The following is a 20,788-nucleotide window of genomic DNA, read 5'->3' as shown; positions in this document are numbered from 1 at the left end:
GGGGCACATGTGTGAACTGGGGAGGGGGGCCATTTTAGAAGCACAAAGGGCAGAGAGACATGCCTGGATGTGGAAGCAAGAGCTAGGAGTGTTGCTGTGGGGCGCACAACCCAGGTCGCTGCAGTTTTTAGCAGCACAGCCAAAAATGGAGACAGTGTGGCCTGGACAGCTCACTGGAGAACAGACTGGAATCTCTCTGTTCTGAGACAGAAGTTTAGATGCAGTCACTTCAGCCATGACTCTTGGAAGAGATGTGGGAAGCCACCAGGGAAAGCGGCCAGAGAGCAAAAGCCCCCCAAAAACGCTTTCCACTGAGCCCATCCCACCCCCACAGGGAGCAGGGCAACTCTGCCCAAACATGGGGGTTGTCTGAGTAACAGTGAAGCAGGCCTCTCCCGAAGAAGACAGGCTGGAAGAATAAGAGACCGACAACCCTAAGGTCCCTATAAAACACGTGCATCTTGCTTGAGTTGTGGTCAATAATTAAGACTGTACATTCCCTCAACTACCCCTCAACAAAATGACTAAGAGGAGGAACCTCCAACACAGGGAAAATTCAGAGACTGTGGCCTCTGCCACAGAACTAATGGATACGGATATAAGCAAGACGTCAGAACAGACTTCAGGATGACAGTTATGCAGACAGTAGCTAGGATGGAGAAAACCATTAATGACAGCACAGATTCTCTAAGGGCAGAAATAACAGCTGATCTGGCAAAACTTAAAAATGCTATCAATGAGATCCAATCTAATCTAGATACTCTAACAGCTAGGGTAAATGAGGCCAAAGAACGAATCAATCAGTGATCTAGAAGACAAACTAACAGAAAAGAAGGAACAGGAAGAGACCTGAAACAAACAGCTTAAAATCCATAAAAACAGAATGAGAGAAATAAATGATGCCATGAAACGTTCCAATGTCAGAATCACTGGGATCCTTGAGGGGCTGGAGAGAGAGGACCAGAAGATATATTTGAGCAAAATATAGCTGAGAACTTCCCTAATCTGGGAAATGAAACAAGCATTCATGTCCTAGAGGCAGAGAGGACCCCTCCCAAGATCAAGGAGAACAGACCAATGCCCTGGCATGTAATAGTAAAACTCGCAAATCTTAGAAGCAAGGAAACCATCTTAAGGGCAGTTAGGGGGAAGAGATTACTTATGTACAGAGGGAAGAACATCAGAATATCGTCAGACCTGTCCACAGAGACCTGGCAAGGGCTGACAAGACATATTCAGGGTACTAAATGAAAAGAACATGCATCCAAGAATACTTTATCTGGCAAGGCTATTATTTAGAATGGATGGAGAGATAAAGAGGTTCCAGGGCCAGCAGAAACTGAAAGAATATGTGACCACTAAGCCCCCCTTTAAGAAATATTAAGGGGGGTTCTATAAAAGAAGAAAGACCTGAAGAGTGATATGTAACAGAAACTTACAGAGACAATCTATAGAAACAAGGAACTCACAGGAAACAATAAATCGTATCTTTATGATTATCTGACAATAAAATCATATCTTTCAATAATCACTCCAATGTGAACAGCCTAAATGCTCCCATAAAATGGAACGGGGTTGCAGACTGGATAAAAAGACATCCACACGCTGTCCACAAGAGACTCATTCCGAACCTAAAGATACATCCAGACTGAAAGCAAAGGGATGGAGAAACAACTTTCAGGCCAACAGACAAAAGAAAGCTGGGTAACAACTCTCATATCAGACAAATTAGATTTTGAGCTAAAGAATGTAGTCAGAGATACAGATGGACACTGTATCATTCTTAAAGATTTAACAACAGTAAATATCTATGCACCCAACGTGGGAGCAGCCAAACACATAAGCCACCTATTAACCAAAATAAAGACACATATTGGTAAGAATACATTAATTGTAGGAGACCTCAACACTCCACTCTCAGCAACAGATAGATCATCTAAGCAGAAAATCCACAAAGAAACAAGAGTTTTGAATGGCACATTGGATCAGATAAACCTCATAGACATATACAGAACATTCCACCCTGAAACAACCGAATACACATTCTTCTTGAGTGCACATGGAACTTTCTCCAGAATAGACCACATACTGGGTCAGAAATCAGGTCTCAACCACTATCGAAAGAATGATATTATTCCCTACATATTCTCAGACCAAAAGGCTTTGAAACTGGAACTCAATCACAAGAAAAAGTTTGGAAGAAATTCAAACACTTGGAAGCTAAAAACCACCCTGCTCAAGAATGTTTGAGTCAACCAGGAAATCAAAGAACTTAAACAATTCATGGAAACCAATGAGAATGAAGACACACTAATCCAAAAGCTGGGATGGGATATGGCAAATGCAGTCCTTAGAGGGAAATACACAGCCATTCAAGCCTCACTCAAAAAAATAGAAAAATCCCAAATACATAAACTATCTTTACACCTTAAACAACTGGAGAATCGGGGTGCCCGGGTGGCTCAGTGGGTTAAAGCCTCTGCCTTCGGCTCAGGTCATGATCCCAGGGTCCTGGGATCGAGCCCCACATCGGGCTCTCTGCTCTGCAGGGAGCCTGCTTCCTCCTCTCTCTCTGCCTGCCTCTCTGCCTAGTTGTGATTTCTCTCTGTCAAATAAATAAAATTAAAAAAAAAAAAAAAAAAACAACTGGAGAATCAACAACAAATTAAGCCTAACCCATGCATGAGAAGGGAAATAATTAAGATTAGAGCAGAAACCAATGAAATAGAAACCAGAAATACAGTGGAACACATCAACAAAGCTAGAAGCTGCTTCCTTGAAAGAATCAGTAAGATCAATAAACCACTGGCCAGACTTACCCAAGAGAGAAGAGAAAGGACCCAAATTAATAAAACCATGAATGAAAGGGGAGAGATCATGACTAACACCAAGGAAGCAGAAACAATCATCAGAAATTATTATCAACAGCTATATGCCAATAAGTTAAGCAACCCAGAAGAAATGGATGCATTCCTATAAACCTATAAACTACTAAGACTGAAACAGAAGAAACTGATGACTTGAGTAGACCAATAACCAGTAATGAGATTGAAGCAGTGATCAAAAACCTCCCAAGAAATAAGAACCCAGGACCTGATGGGCTCCCTCAGAAATTCTACCAAACATTCAAAGAAGAAATAATACCTATTCTCCTGAAGCTGTTTCAAAAAATAGAAACAGAAGGAAAACTTCCAGACTCTTTCAATGAGGCCAGCATTACCTTGATCCCAAAGCCAGGCAAAGACCCCATCAAAAAGGAGAATTTTGGACCAATATCCCTGATGAATATGGACGCCAAAATTCTCAACAAGATTCTAGCTCAGAGGATTCAAAAGTACATTAAAAGGATTATCCACAACCAGGTGGGATTTATCCCTAGGATGCAAGAGTAGTTCAACATTCGCAAATCAATCAATGTGATAGAAAACATGAATAAAAGGAGAGGGAAGAGGGGGCCTGGGTGGCTCAGTGGGTTAAAGCCTCTGCCTTCGGCTCAGGTCATGATCCCACGGTCCTGGGATCGAGCCCCGCATCGGGCTCTCTGCTCCGCAGGGAGCCTGCTTCCCTCTCACTCTCTGCCTGCCTCTCTGCCTAGTTGTGATCTCTGTCTGTCAAATAAATAAAATATAAAAAAAAAAAAAAAAGGAGCGGGGAAGAACCACATGACCACATGGTCCTCTCAATTGATGCAGAAAAAGCGTTTGACAAAATACAGCCTCCTTTCCTCATTAAAACTTTTCAGAGTACAGGAATAGAGGGAACATACCTCAATTTCATAAAATCCATCTATGAAAAACCCACAGCGATATCATTTTCAAAGGGGAAAAGCTGACAGCCTTTCCCTTAACAGGAACACAACAAGGATGCCCACTCTCACCACTACTGTTCAATAGAGTCCTAGGAACAGCAATCAGATAACAAAAAGAAATAAAAGGTATTCAAATTATAAAAGAAGTCAAACTCTCTTTCTTCACAGATGACATGATACTTTATGTGGAAAACCCAAGGACACCACCCCCAAATTACTACAACTCACACAATTCAGTAATGTGGCAGGATACAAAATCGATACACAGAAATCAGTTGCTTTCTTATACACTAACATGTAACTGCAGAAAGAGAAATTAGAGAATCCATTCCATTTACAATAGCAGGAAGTAAGTACCGTGGAATAAACCTAACTGAAGAGGTAAAGGATCTATACTCTAGAAACTACAGTAACACTCATGTAAGAAATTGAAGAAGACATAAAAAGAAAAACATTCCATGCTCATGGATCGGAAGAATAAACATTGCTAAAATGTCTATGCTGCCCAGAGCAATCTATACCTTCAATACCATCCTGATCAAAATACCAATGGCATTTTTCAAAGTACTGGAACAAATAATCCTAAAATTTGTATGGAACCAGAAAAGACCCCAAATCATCAAGGAAATGTTGAAAAAGAAAAACAAAAGTAAGGGCATCACATTGCCTGATTTCAAGCTTTATTACAAAGCTGTGACCATCAAGACAGCATGGTACTGTCACAAAAACAGACACATAGACCAGTGGAACAGAATACAGAGCCCAGATATGAACCCTCAACTCTATGGTCAAATAATCTTCGACAAAGCAGGAAAAATATCCAATGGAAATAAAACAGTCTCTTCAATATATACAGAAGAATGAAACTCAACCATTCTCTTGCAGCACACACAAAGATAAATTCAAAATGGATGAAAGGCCTAAATGTGAGACTGGAATCCATCAAAATTCTAGAGAAGCACATAGGCAGTAACTTCTTCGACATCAGCCACAGCAACTTCTTTCAAAACATGTCTCCAAAGGCAAGGGAAACAAAAGCGAAAATGAACTTTTGGGACTTCATCAAGATCAAAAGTTTTTGCACAGCAAAGGAAACAGTCAACAAACAGGCAACCCACAGAATGGGAGAAGATATTTGCAAATGACACTACAAAGGACTGATACCCAAGATCAGTAAAGAACTTCTTAAACTCAACATCCAAAACAACAAATAATCAAGTCAAAAAATGGGCAGAAGACATGAGCAGACACTTCTCAAAAGAAGACATACAAATGGCTAACAAACACATGAAAAAGTGTTCATCATTAACCATCAGGGAAATTCAAACCAAAACCACATTGAGATACCACTTTACACCAGTTAGAATGGAAAATTGACAAGGCAAGAAACAACAAACATTGGAGAGGATGTGGAGAAAGGGGAAACCTCTTACCTTGTTGGTGGGAATGCAAATTGGTACAGCCACTTTGGAAAACAGTGTGGAGGTTCCTCAAAAAATTAAAAATAGAGCTCCCCTATGACCCAGCAATTGCACTACTGGATAGTTACCCTCAAAGATACAGACGTAGTGAAAAGAAGGGGAACATGCACCCCAATGTTCATAGCAGCAATGGTCACAATAGCCAAACTGTTGAAAGAGCTGAGATGCCCTTCAAAAGATGAATGGATAAGGAAGATGTGGTCCATATACACGATGGAGTATTAGGCCTCCATCAGAAAGGATGAATACGCAACTTTTGCATCAACATGGACGGGACTGGAAGAGATTATGCTGAGTGAAATAAGTCAAGCAGAGAAAGTCAATTACATATGGTTTCATTTATTTGTGGAACATAAGGAATAGCATGGAGAACATTAGGAGAAGGAAGAGAAAAATGAAGGGGGGAAATTGGAGGGGGAGATGAACCATCAGAGACTATGGACTCCGGGAAACAAACTGAGGGTTTTAGAGGGGAGGGAGGTCGGGAGATGGGTTGGCCCAGTGATGGGCATTAAGGAAGGCATGTATTGCATGGAGTGCTTGGTCTTATATGCAAACAATGAATCATGCAACACTACATCAAAAACTAATGACGTACTGTATGGTGACTAACATAATAAAAATAAATAAAATAAAGGAGTTTAAAAAAGAAGAAGAAAAAGAAGCATTATTCCAGTAACCAGTTCAGTGTACAGAAAAATAATCTGATGATTATTCAGAATTTTGAAAGGGAATAGATATCAGAAGAAACGGTATTCCTGCCACCAATTTTAAGTTACATGAAAAGATACAAATGCCTACTCTGTGGGTTTGATATCTACAAAGCTCTACACAAATATCTAGGAAAAATAAAGTGGTATTTCTGAAATGCTGTTTTTTATTTTTAGGTGACACAAAGCTGGGCACACAATAATTAACAACTATTGACTGACGTGCACACAAAAATCAAGAATGCAGTCTCCTTTTCTTCAAACAAAGCATTCTTTCATTAAATGATTAGATTCACCTGGAATAACACAATTTTCAAACACACTGCCATCCTTTACTATATATGTAACATTACCTTAGTAAGAAGAGCAAGCTTGTTCATAGGCAGAATCTTCCATTACAAATGACCGAAAGGAATGACGGCTATTGTAAGGAATCAAGACACACTGCAAACACTCACTGAAATGTGAAGGCAACTTAAGTTGCACTAAAAAAAAAATCATCAAAATATCCTGAAGAATTGTATTATCCTTACTCTATTTCAAAATGAATCTAACATGTTCCATGTCAGCATTGTCTAGTCAATAAGTCAAATCGGTAGACAAAACCTGTCTGGACTAGTCATGAAAAATAAAAAGGGATTCTCCAAGAAAACCACAAAGCAGCTCATTTAAGGTCAATTTAACGGTATTATTCTGTTTTTCTTCCAGCCTCGACATAAGATTTCACTACCTCAAAGGAAATTAGAAGAGTATCTATTTGCATTCCCCTAGGTGATTGGCAGTTCAACACCAATTAGTTCAAAATTACACTGTTACTAGCGCGCAATAAAAACAACACCTTTCATCTTCCTCGCACAGGTAAGAATACCTTCAGAGCCAATAACTTTGATCAAGTAAGTATTTTTGATCCTGCCCCACCCGTCTCTTTGGATTCAGGAAAACTAATAGCTGAAGGCAACTTTTCCCGGCTTTATTCTTAAGCTGAAAAACTAGTGTGGTATTGAAAGTATTTTACAGCCAAGATAACAAAATTTCCCAAAGCCTAGCATTTCTTCAATAACTAAGGCTTAATACATAAGACAGCTTTAACTGACATTTGTATGTTAAAGGGCAGATACTATTTAATTTAAAATATGTAATGCATTTTTTTAAAATAAATATAAATCTCTACATTGGTATATAAACAATTCAAATAATGTGAAGCAATAAATCTCCCTAAATAATTTAGTGTCCTAAACTCAGTCTCTAATGAATACTACTTAGAAATAGACACCCCTAGTATAAGCTGATTAGTCTTTCATCTTTTTAAATTTAGCATATAACCAAAAAAAGTTGATTAGAAAATCTGTTGCCTAAGTAACTCTTTAAAATTTTGATTATACTTAACACATTATTAAACTGACCAATGTGATCTCTATGACCAGATTATACGGTCCCTCAAGTACTTTTTAATTATTTCCCTTTTTTTTAAAGATTTTATTTACTTATTTGACAGACAGAGATCACAAGTAGGCAGAGGCAGGCAGAGAGAGAGGGGAAACAGGCTCCTTGCTGAGCAGAGAGCCTGATGCGGGGCTCAACCCCAGGACCCTGAGATCATGACCTGAGCCAAAGGCAGAGGCCTAACCCACTGAGCCACCCAGGCGCCCCACTTTCTAATTATTACTAATCACTTAGACAGATAACTTTGATGTTTAAAGCCCAAGACTCCTAAAACTTCACAGAGTGAATAGTCCCCATCCTCTAAGCAGACACCAATTACTGTTCAGCACAGAGCCACTGCCAATGAGGCAGACCCCAGAAAGTTTTTGAAAACTGAAGCCTGGACATTTAAATCTCTAAAACATCTATCTCAGCATCAACAAACTGTTATTATCTATAAAAGAGATGGACAATCCATATACTCAAACACTCTATTTCTATTTCGTTTGCAACACTAGTATTTGTTAAAATATTAGTTTCTATTTACTCATGACATATCCTCAAAAATATGGTTAAGTACTGAATCAATGTAAGACATTTGACATGCAACACAATTTGAAAATTCAAATATACTCTCATTACAAATGACCACAGCAAGACAGAAAATATTAAACAATCAGTTTTAAGAACATTATATAAAGCTATGTACTGGCACACCTGGGTGGCTCAATCGGTTAAGTCCCTAGCTTCCGCTCAGGTTGGGATCCTGGGGTACTGGGATTGAGCCCTGCATCAGGCTCTATAGGGAGGTGGCTTGTCCTCCTGCCCCTCACCCCATTTGTGCCCTCTTTCCTCTCTCTCAAATAGATAAAACCTTTTTTTTAAAAAGCTATATACAGTTAAAGTTGTTGCTCAGGGTGTTTTGTTTTGTTTTTTAACCTCAGATATAAGTTATTGGTAGATCTTCAGCTAGATAAGATATTAAGATTATTTTTTAAATTTCATATTTATATATGGTACTATCAGGAATACTATCATTCCAATAGGTTGTGGTTGTACAAGCAACTCGTGTATATTGAGTTCTATCTTCTGCTAACAAATATAGATCATTTACATACAGCAATCTCCCTCTAAAGCTCAGAGGGTATATGATACTTGACTCTTGTAGTTGTTCTACAGTTTATTACTCCAAACTACTCCCCATGTACCGATATTGTATCTTATCTTACCTCTCTTCAGTCACTTCATTTCACCTTGCAACGAATCATTTGTTTGGGCCATAATTTATGGTCAAGGAAGTGTTTATATGGCTCCAGAAGCTGCATAAATTGTTAACAAGGCATCTCTCATTGTTTCAGACATTTGGACCCAAATGTTGGTGATCTCACTAAAAAGAAATCATTCGATTCGCTTTGCCAGTAGAGTTAATATTCTTCCCGTTAGCTCAGGAAGTCAAGATATTAACAGACACTTTGTTCTATCACAATACTGCCAAAAAGGGGGGTCATGGAGTGTCAACAATTTTTGCATGTATGTTGTTGATGAGAGCCGGTATCTGATCACCTTCCGCCAGTGCAAGCCCATCAGTGCTCCAAGGGGCCCAGGGTGTGATACGTTTGACACACTGTCCACTTCAGTGACATGACCAACAGTAAACTGTATTCCTAGAACAACCATTGCGAGACTGCCGGAGAATTGCTAAAGACAGTCAAGATGAAGGCACGTAGAGAACATAAGATGTGATACGAGCTTCCGGACAACATTAAGGGTGTTACCTGAAAGGCTTCAGGAAAGGAATGACCAAGTCAGCAAACTGTACTGACAGCGATGATAAAAAATGCCTCTGACAGGTGCAGCTACTCTACACCAAGCATAAGTACACTGCAAACCTTGTCCCCATCGTGCAACTGCCCGGCAAATTCAACTTCGTGATAAACAGGCAAGATTCTACGACTGAGGGTAACCAGTTGCTTCTGACAGGTAACTAGGTTCCATGGAAAGACTGACTGAGTTATTTTTTTTCTTTTTTTTTTTTTTAAAGATTTTTACTTATTTATTTGACAGAGAGAGAGCACAACTAGGCAGAGAGGCAGGCAGAGAGAGAGAGGAGGAAGCAGGCTCCCTGCTGAGCAGAGAGCCCGATGCAGGACTTGATCCCAGGACCCTGAGATCATGACCTGAGCTGAAAGCAGCAGCTTAACCCACTGAGCCACCCAGGCGCCCCCTGAGTTATTTTTTTTTCAATCTCCTATTTTTCAGAATACAAAGGTACTGCAACTTGACACTCCACAAAGAAAGACTTAATACAAGCTTCAGTGAAAAAGACTTTTAAAAGAAAATCAAAATCAAGTGGAAAAGAAAGCTACCAAAAGTGATACACTTTTTATCATGAAGATGAAAATAGTACCTTAAAAAATTGAATTGAATCGTTAAGTTCAAAGTCTACAATATTTTTAAATAAATTACATTAAAAGAACTGTCAAGGTTTTGAACTTAAACAATAAAAAATAATTCCTATTCATTATGGTACTTCTAAAGTTACCCAGTACACCCATAGGCTATATACACACGAAAGCTAATTATTTCAATTAATGCTGCTGCATTACTTAAACATTTAAACATGCTAATGATATATGCATCCTCTTAATCCTAAGTAGGAATTACAAAAGATTTTCTACCACAATTAATGTAATGGGACTTTCTGTTGGGCTACTCTTCTGGGGTCTTAGAGTAGAGATGGATCTTGATTGCTCGTATTTCAGGGCTTCACACTAGGGGAAATCACCTTATCTCTGCTTCTCTACTAACACTCCAGGGCATAAGGTCCTCCAGCCCCACAATCTTGGCTTATCTTCAGAGGTCTCTACTGTGGGCCTTCCTAAATACTGTCTCCATGTAGTTCTTTTATCCTATCACCAAATTTTATTTCTTCTGCCTTCTTCACTTCCTTATGGTAAAATGACATCGCCGTCATGCATGTCTTTCATCTCGTTTGCGCATTCAACAGTTTTCACCAACCCACTATGTGCTGGGGATATCATGGGATCAGGAGTGCAGAAAGGAAGAAAAGGAACAAAAATCCCTGCTCCTATGCAGCTCCTGTCCTACTATGGAGAAACTGGCAATATATAAAAAACAGTACGTGAGAAAATGGAAAGTGTTACAGGAAAACAAGGCAGGAAAGAGGAAAAGAAGTACCAGGGCAGAGGTAGAGGCTGGCAGTATGAATCATGTCCACAAGGCTCCCACATGGAAAAGCCCACCAAGAAGGGGCTCTTTAGGTAAAGACCTGAAAGACAGGAGGCAAGAGGGAAACACAATGCCCTGGGACTGGAGGTGACCGGCCAGGGAAGAGCAGCAAGGACACTGCAGGGAAGGAAGTCAGAGAGCACATGGCAGCAGAAAGGGAACCACTGCAAAAACTGGTTTTTATTCAGATTGAAAAAGGAGACCACTGGAGAACTTTGAGCAAAGATGTGAGATGATCTTACATCTCAAGCACTTCTTCTGACTTATAAGGCCAAAGACAGACACACGGAGGCTAGTCAGGAAACTAGCACAACAATCTCATCAACAGGAGACAGTCACTCAAACCAAGGTGGTGACATGCAGGCAGATGCTTTGACGCTGGAGACAACAACTTTGCTAAAGGAATCCATGTGGGAATTATGAGAAAGAGCCTCTAAGGAATTGGCCTCAGCACCTAAAAGAATGGATTTGCCACCTATAGAGACAGGTCGGCTATAACAGAAGCAGAATCGGGGAATGAGATCTTTAGCTGATTCCGGGACAAGATATGTTTGAGATGCTTATCAGGCATCCCCGTAGAAATATCTACTAGACGGATGGAGACGTCAAAGGAGAGGTCCGCAGCATACAGACTGCATCCAAAGCCACGAGACCAGATAAGATAACCAAACGAGTGCAGGCAAACAAACAATACAAGAGTTTAAGGACTGAGGTACGAGGCGATCCCGAGCGAAGAAGCTACGGACACAGAGAAAAAGCAGCAGTTTTTTGAGAAGCAGTAGCTCCTTAAGAAAAAGAACAAGTAAAGTGTAGTGAACTGAAAACCAAATGGAATGAGGAGTGTGGCTGAGGACTCCGAGGTCACTAGCCAACTTGACAACAGCACCATCAGTACAGCAGGGGAGGCGAGAGCAGCACCCAAACCGGATGTGGAGCACGGCGATGAAACTGATGAGGGTACCACCCCAAGAGTTCTGCCATCAAGACAAACAAAGCAATGAGACGATAAGCCAGAAGGGGTAGGAAGTCAAGACAGATTGATTTCATTTCCTTCTTTCCTTTCTCTTCCTTCCTTCCTCCCTTCCTTCCTTCCATTTTGTTCATTCTATTGAGAAAAATTATAGCATATTCTATGCTGAAGGAAATGATCCAGTTGGAGAAAGGTCGGTTGTGTCAGAGAGATAGCAGAACGGCCATCGGCGTGTCCTTGAATCAGGGAGAAGGGACTGAATCCAGTGCATGGGGGGAGGGCTGAACTACGCCAGAAGCATGGACAAGTCCAGTCACACCATCACAGAAAGGCAGCATGTGTGGGGGGAGCAGCAGGCAGATGAATCCGTTCGAAGGGAAAGCCTGTCAACATCTCGGCATGCTTGCTTCCATTTCTCAAGAAACGAGGAAGCAAGGCCACTGGCTGAGACTGCTGCTGAAGTCTTGAGGAAAAAGAAGATATAAAATCACTGCAGGGGAATGTGAAGTACATCTAACACACCATCATACATTTAAGGAAAGGCCGGCAGGCAGCTGAACAGGTGTGCGTGCCGAGAACACGAAGAGCTGGCTATGACCACGGCTAGAGTTCAGCCAAGCAGAGAGGGACGGGAACTGCGAGAGTATGGCACGGAGTCAAACGACAGCCCAGGAATTTAAACCGTGTGAGGCATCAAGGGTCTAAAGGAAGCGAGGGAGAAAAGGCAGTAAAAAGTTATCAGGACGGACAGATGGCATGAAGAACCGTAGGGCACGGCACACCTCAGGCAGCGGGCTGGAGAGCAGAAGGACTGGCGGTGAGACGGCACGAGAACTTGTCAGCGCTAGTGACAGGCCTGCGCCGTGGCCCCAGGCAGCAAGCGGCTGAGGAAGACCATTAAGAGAGAGGTCTGTGGATGGCCAAGCAGCCTGGAAAGGTCATCCACGCAGACACTGAAATCACCAGCTGTGACAGGAAGAGTGGCAGAAAGAATGATCATGAACAAGAACTAAAACCTTCAGGATAGAAGAGGAACTGTCCGGACGGAGAGGGCTGAAGGGAAAAGGGAGAAGTAATCAGGTCACCATCTAACGACACGAGACTCAAAGTGTGCGAAAGCAGCAGAAGAGAATGAGGGGAGGCTGCCCGACCTCCCGGAGGAGTGGAGTGGAGGGTGTGGGCGAGAACAGAGCTACCATCTGGAGGGACTGAGGAGTGGAGTGGAGGGAGAGCCGAGTTTCTTCCAGCAAGACGGAGAAGACTCAGGGTCTGGGTGGCTCTGCTGCCGTGAGCCAGCAGCTCTGAGGCCCACGTGGTTCCACATGGTATAAGCAGAGTTTCAGGAGCTCACGACAGTGGGAAATCGGGTCGGAAATGCGACGCAGAGAGATTCGAGGTCAATCTGAGATGCCAGAGTCTTGGGTATTCTGGGCTCCTTGTGCCGACTACAGAAAGGGGGAAGGGCAGAATGCAAGCACTACTCCTCCTCGCCTCAAGGCAGACAGCAAAGAAGGTTGTGTGCAGGGGACGAGAGGAGCAGAGCCTCACAAGGACAGTGCTGAGTCCTGAGATCTCGCTCCTGCCATGGTGATGTGGACACTAGGGAGGGCTGTCTGCACCGACGGCTAGAGATCTGGGGCTCCCTCCGGTCCAGGAATACACACAACTCCCACCATCGATTTCTCTTGTTTTCAAGTATTCTAGTTCTGGATAAAGTCTTATAGATCTTTGCCCCTGTTTTTCTCTTCTTCAGTCAACTCATCTGTGATTTTGAGACGCAGAATTTAAATTCATCTGCTCAAGGTATGGTGCTTAGAAGAAGATGAGCAGCAAACCGAAAAGGGGGGAGAAAAAGCCAAGCAGACCGCTAACAGGATGGCTTCTTCAGAACAGTGATTTATAGTATAATAGTGTACAGGTTAGCTTTATTTTATTAACAAATTTTCTGAAGTAATACCAATATCAGTAAGAACAAAACTAGCACCAACAAGTGGTAAACGGGAACAATGGAAAAGTCACAGGCAAGTATCCCATCAAAAAGCTATACTGATACTTTAAAAACCATGCACGGAAATTCAACTCCAGTAATGTAATAACCACCATAACAAGGTATACATCTTCAAGAAAAAAAAAGTGTTATGTTTTTTTCAATGACTGTGAAGCTGAGCTCAGAGCAAACCATGCCAATGTCCCAAAGGCTCCTGTGATATGCATCACACATCCCCACACAGACCAAGAAAAGCACACCCAAGGGCCACTAGCAAACCGCCACCAGGAATTCTGGGGTAAATCACTGCTGTAAAATTTTTTTAAATCTTTTACTCTTATTATTCTGTATTTCTTTTCAATAGCCCAGAATATAGGATGTCAGGGTGGTGCAGTCAGTTAAGCATCTGCCTTTGGCTCAGGTCACGACCCCAGAGTCCTGGGATCGAGCCCATGTTGGGCTCCCTGCTCAGAGGAGAGACTGCTTTTCCCTCTCCCTCTACCCCTCCCCTCCCCTGCTTGTACACACATGGTCTATCCTGAATAAATAAATAAAATCTTTAAGAAAAAATAGAGCCCAGAATAAAAACTATTTTAAATTCACTTTTTAAGAAAAATTTAAAATGCAAAGTAACTGTTAAAACAAAATACACTTGGCATAATACTAGATTAAATAAGACCCACAGGGATGATTCCCACTACTTACCTTCTATGAGCTGTACTTTTTTTAAGTAGGCTGCATGCCCAGTGTGGAGCCCACCACAGGGCTTGAACTCAGGACCCTGAGATCCAGACCTGAGCTGAGATTAAGAGTGGGACGCTTCCCTGTAGAACCATTTGTGTTACAAGCCTGTTGTTTTCCACCTGAAACAGTCCACGGTGCTAAGAAGCAGCAAATTATAACACTACAGCAACTCTTCCAACATATCATTCAAGAGGGTCAGTAGAAAGAATTCAGCAACCTACCGACAGAGCACTTAGAAACGGTGCAGAGCTTACCAAAATGGTAGAAAACAGAATTATACTTAGCATTAGCTATCATATAATGCTTAATCCTCTCCATATTATATTTTTGTGCTGGTCAAGGTATTTTGTTTACTTAGGTTTGGCTTCAATTTGTAATACACCTAGCCTTCTGGCAACTACTTCTTTTTCAATTTCTTTAGCTATAATGATCCATTTTTGCCTTTGAGAAGTCAAAGGATCAAAAAAAGATTCTAGGGGGACTTTCTCCTGAAGTAAAAAGTGGGGAAAGGCTGTATTTTTGGTTTAGTTTTTGGTTTAAAGATTTTATTTATTTACTTGGCAGAGATCACACGTAGGCAGAGAGGCAGGCAGAGAGAGAAGGGAAGCAGGCTCCCCACTGAGCAGAGAGCCAGATGCGGGTCTCGATCCCAGGACCTGGGATCATGACCTGAGCTGAAGGCAGAGGACTTAACCCACTGAGCCACCCAGGTGCCCGTAACTCAAATTCTTTAACTGATGGGCCACTATATATATTTTTTTAATTAAATAGGTTCCACATCCAGCGTGGAGTCCAATATGGGGCCCGAACCCACAACCTGAGATCAAGACCTGAGCTGAGATCAAAAGTCGAACGCTTCACCAACTGAGCTGCCCAGGTGCCCCTAGGGGGCACTATCTTTTACCCTTCTAGTTCTCAGCCTCCTGATCTGTAAAGACGGAAAGGCCGTCTACTTCAGGCTGAAACATGACCGCGTACTGCAGGCAGTGGCAGGACAATTCAGGCGTATTTATCACACATATTAGCACGATCACCTAAGTAAGACAAATTTATTACAATATTTACTACTTTAATGAAATTTTATAAAACTGACAGTATTGAGAAAAGTTGTAATTCTGAAATAAAAGAGGCTTAAATATTAAAATACCTTTAATAACATTACAAGAAAAAAGATCCATGTAGCTCCAGTCTAAAAGTTATTGGTACCAAAGGATACAATATTATTGCCAAGAATTCTCTAAAACAGATAAAATCTGAAATTCTTTGATCTAAGAATAAAGGTCTAAATGTTAGCAACACTTCTGAGTTGATGATTTAAATTCACTATTTGCAACTAAAGAAAGTAGATCTATTTCTATTTCATAATTAAAGTAACCTTCCATTTTATACCTGCTCTTTAATTATGATCCTGAAATACAGTTAGCTCCTAATAATCTGATCCTGGGACTGGTTTTCAACATTAAAGAAAAAAACAACTACCACACAGGAGAAGAGAGTGCAGAGTAAAAAGCATTTAAGTGAAATAGAAAATTTACCCAAACTATATCATTTCTTCATTAAACTACGTCATTACTCTTTTTTTCCCTGGTTCTTCATTTGAAGCCAAAAGGATGAGTAAATAAAAATTAAACTTTGAGATCTCTGATATGCTTACACGGTTATCACAGCTGATAATGAACAGAATTCCCAAAAAACAACAGAGCTCCTAAGCCCAACTGAGACAGTCAAGTTTGGCACCTAGTAGCGAAGAGACAGACTACTTTTGATCTTAAAGATTTCAACAGGAAAGAAATGAAATAGAGATATTAAAGTCGCTAAGAAAACATGCAAATTTGCAAAACCTGAGTAACGAAGTCGTCATGTTCAAAATACACAGCACCAGAGGTGGGTACCTGCGTGCTCAGTGTCTCCGGATCGAAGGGGCCTCGCTAACTTCCGGCTAGTCATAGCTATAGGGACAGACGCGTGCGGGACCGCAGTGCCACTCGTCTCCAGCAAAACTGTCCTCACCTGGGACGTTCACGTGTTACTCTTATGTCTTGACCTGGGGCCTCAGCACAATGTGCTAAGAGGCTTGTATTTTTCCCCCTCACTTAGCTGTCTTTTTCCGAATTAAATAATTTTTTATTGAGCTCTAACTACAGAATACATACATACCATTTAGTCGTCTCTGGAGTGCTTCCTCCTCTAGGGTAATAATATAAATCTGTTCATCCAGGTCTTCAAGAATCTAAATTCAAAGATCAAACCATTGACTGATGCACGTTACAGAACTAGTGCTTGTGAGAGCATTAGGCTATTCGGTCTATGATTTAGACCGAATTTAGATTCAAAATCATTAGGAATTTAAAATAAAAATACTCCCACTATTCTATTTATAAGTTAAGGAAAAATATTTTAGCATATAACTAAACACATCAAAAGTTGACTATTAGAAAATCTACATATATTTAAATTTAAAGGATTAAAGAACACTGTAGCTCTCTCAGTGACAAACAAATGCATGAATTCTCAACATCCAAAAGACTAAATACAATCTCACACCCAAACCAATATTTTAGAGCAAGAAGGAATAGGTCACTCCGTCCAACACTGGTTTCTCATTGATATTTACCTATATAATATTGAATAAAAGAGACCTATAAAGTCAGTAACCACCATGCAATACTTTCCACTTATATCATCTGTATATACTAAAAATTTTCTGCAAATTATGACTACTGGAATTATCAAAATCATTCTGTAGATAGAACCCTAGAAAAATACTGTTTGTGTATACTCCGCTCACTACCCTGCCATACACCACTAGTAAAAAACAAGAATCACTAATCAATCACCCATTATATAGGCTATTATCTGCACTATCTTCACAACTGATAAAACCTAAAATATGTTTAATTCCAGCTTTGTTAACATTGCTATCCTTCTTGAGATGATCCTAAATATATTCCTAGCTCTGGGGAAAATGTGAAAGAAGCCCAAAGCTGACATATTTAATATCATTCAAACCCAAACTACTTACTCCCAGCAAAACAATAAACTATGAGAAGTTGATGGACAAAGCAAAAGGTGGAAACCCTATACATGTGTAGCCTTTCAGCTTCCCGATGAAGTGTTTTCATAAAAAGGAGTCTCAAAGCATGCAACTCCTATCAGGTATCAAATCTGCCTAGTTTCTATAAAATTTATTTAGAGCAATCCAGTAATCCCTAGTATTTCAATAAATAAGGATAACCCCTTATTATCAGCAGGCCTAGCACTGATAGCAAAAGAAAACAGTAAAATAAGAATAAACAATAACACGTGCATGAGCAAGAACAAAAGCTGACAGACCTAGGAGGAAAGGACGGGCTGACCCACGTCCGCAGGCCGCCAGTGAGGGCCGCCAGTGAGGGCCTTCCCCAGGAGACGATGCTCCAGTCCAAAGTGGGAAGGCCTGGGCAGTGTATAGCCTGCCAAGGCAGGCTCCGAGCCTAAGGCAGGCAGGGGCCATACCTTGGTGGGTCGTGATGATATCAAGTTTCTTTCCAATCAGTGTTCTCACCGTTTCTACTGTTTGGATCGCAGTCCAGTTTTTACTTTTCTTAAGGTCGAGCCCACACAAAAAGATTTCCTCTTACAATGCACACTGTCCATTAGTGACTTACACTATGGGTCTGTCTTCATCCGAGTGAGCGACAATGAGGGGCACACAGATATTTGTGTTAAATGCTTATGTGCCCCATCCCCTTGATTCTACAACAATCCAACGAAAACCAGACTGTTGTCTTCCCCATCTTATAATATGCCAAGAAACAGGGTTTGGCAAGGAAAAGTTATCTGCCTTTTGAAGCCCACACTCTTCACCACTCTGAGCTGATGGGGACCTAAATAGGAGTCAAAGACAGTCCTTGACTTCAAACAGCTTACATTCTAGTGTCCAGGAGAGACAGAATGAACTAAAAAAAAAAAATAATTACAGGGGTAAAATACCTGTCGTAACTCAAACAAAAATAAAACATTACAAAAGTTCAGAGGAAGAAAGATCCCCAACTTCTAGGTGGGAAGAAAAAAAGTTTTGCCAAGTGTTTTTGATGACAGTAGCCTCTTATCTGGTAGCTTAATTTATTAAAAGTGGGAAAGGCATCTGGATCAGAAACTGTAAGGAGAGTACAAAGGTGAAGAGATGTGAAGTACATTCAGCAACAACGTGGTTCAAGTACTCTGGAGCTTATGACAGAATAGAACAGTGGTCCAGGGTCTGAAACCAGGCTCTGGGTTCAAATCCTGCCCCATCAAGACTGATCTGAAATCTTGTTCAAGCAACTTAATCTCCCTGAACTACGGATAAGTTAGGTGGTGACCTAACTTACGGGTTTATTAGCAGGATTAAACAAGAAATGTGTGTGAAATACAGTACTTATCACAAACACAGAAGCTAGACTGACTTAATGTCATTAATAGTGGGTGTTAGCAAAAAGAAAAGAGACAAAGATAACTAAAGTTTTGAGAATAATGTTAGTAAGAGACAACTTTAGAAGAAAAATCAGTTTGGGGAAGGGTGCTAAGTAAGTAGTTTGGTTTTCTATGAGCTGAGCTCTCAGGTCCGTGGGTGCTCAGGGGCAGATTCATAATGTGGTGCGGTTTGTTTGCAGAGCCTTTTGCTGCCCAGAGTTACACATACAGAATTGTCATGAAAGTGGCAGAGGTGGTCAGGAGAACGGAGCAGAGCCATGCTAGACCAAAGACAGAACTTGGAACATATGCCTATCTTTAGGGGGCCAGAAAATAGAAACAGAGAAAAAGACCAAAAAAAAAAAAAAGCTCTGCCAGAGAATCAGGAAGAAATTAAGAATGCAGTGTCGTAAATCCTCTTCCAGAGGAAAGTGAATTTTAGGATTTGATAGCATGATTTATTTGAGTGTGTATACATTTATTTGGCAATGTTAAATAATCCAATTTTATTTTTAAAAAAGATATGAAAAAATTATTTGTCCTTTATTTTTTAAATCTCTCAAAATTAAGCATGCATTACTGAAAGCATACCTCTACTGCAATATTTCCTCAAATTTTTCCTGGATTAATCACTCTGACAGGAAAGACAAACATATAACCAAAATAATTTGATAGGTGCTACCGATGAAATACAGAGGAGAATATGAGCAGTGCAGAGAAAGAAGCCTGATTATTTCAACTTAAAAGAGGAGATGAGGCAAGGTTCAAAGACAGGCAGTGAATGCAGCCGACATCAGAGCCAGGCCTTGAGGAGGCTGTCAGGCGGCTGAAGCAGGCAGGGTGCATGGATGGGAGAAAGCCCAGCCATGCCTGGAAGTGACCGCACATGGCTGTTGTGAGCACAGCCCATCAGCTGGAGAGTGTGGAGTCAGAAAAGCGGGTGGGAGCAGAGGCTGGAGGTCAGTGGACTAGAGAACAGCTTGTGAGTCATTCAGACCTGAGTTTCTAGGCAGTGAGGACCATGTAAATGGCGAGTTCCTTAAATGCAGCTAAGAATTATTTTCATGGGAGCAAATATTTGACAAAAAAGTTAGAGGCCAAAGAAATTAGGAACAAATCATTATGATTACTGCCAACTGAAAACCACTTAAAAATGAATATATGGTAACTCTGAGATTAAACTGAAAAGTATAATCAAAATGAACATGCACCAACTTCTCAGAGACATAACTGGTCTATTAATCCAGGAATATATGTGGTACATTCTGAAATATAACAGAGTTACTACTGATACAACGGACACCTAAAATATCTGTGAGTATTTGTAAATTTTGTCATAAAATTTGCTAGAGGAATTTCCACCTGAGTGTCTGTAGTTAGTATTTTAAAAGCAAAAAAAAATTTGGTTTCCAAAGATGAAGAAGATGAAAATGAAAACAACAATCCCAAGGTCCCAAGCCCACAGAAATATTCTAATGTTCCTGATTGCTAACTCACAACCTAAAAGATGCTCAGATGTAAACCCATTTATTCCACAAACAAGACGACACACTTACTGTCGGCTTCACCAGCAGCTGACCCATCACTGTGAACATGCGGGAAAGGCCAACGGGGGTGCACACTGTGGGGAAGGTCACAGAGGAGAGGCAGGTGAACTGCTGGTGCAAAACGGAGAACAGACTCAAAGAGTCTCATTTTAAGAAAACTCTTGCCTCAAACTTAGATTCTCTCAGTGTTTTGTCCGGGGACAATTCCTATATAAAAAAGCTACGGGGGGTGACAGGTAGAGGAGGAAAGACACCTGAAGGCTGAAGGCGGCTTAGTACGCGCAACACTCTAGCAGTTGAGCAAGTCTTTTCACTTAAAAGAAATCAAAGAAAACCAACTAAAGAGCAGATTAAATTTCAAGTGCTGATGGGAGTTGAGAACCAAACTATTATCTTCACTCCTTACACCTACATTTATCTGCTGACAGTATTCCCG

The 20,788-nt window shown here is 40.9% G+C and overlaps 1 protein-coding gene across 9 annotated transcripts in view; it reads right to left on the bottom strand.

Moving 5' to 3' along the window:
• Positions 1 to 20,788, bottom strand: part of LMBR1 (limb development membrane protein 1) — a 156,628-nt gene that overhangs the window by 42,502 nt on the left and 93,338 nt on the right. For all 9 annotated transcript variants that reach the window (XM_046021227.1, XM_046021228.1, XM_046021229.1 and 6 more), the window contains 2 exons: positions 20,362 to 20,426; positions 16,529 to 16,601 (listed from right to left, as the gene is read on the bottom strand). In XM_046021227.1, coding sequence (XP_045877183.1) covers positions 16,529 to 16,601; positions 20,362 to 20,426 — 138 coding nt within the window. The remainder of the gene's footprint in view (positions 1 to 16,528; positions 16,602 to 20,361; positions 20,427 to 20,788) is intronic.

The sequence above is a fragment of the Meles meles genome, chromosome 10 (assembly GCF_922984935.1).
Source record: "Meles meles chromosome 10, mMelMel3.1 paternal haplotype, whole genome shotgun sequence".
Lineage (NCBI taxonomy): Eukaryota > Metazoa > Chordata > Mammalia > Carnivora > Mustelidae > Meles > Meles meles.
The sequence above is the reverse complement of the archived record's forward strand: the minus strand, read 5'-3'. Positions and strand labels throughout refer to the sequence as shown.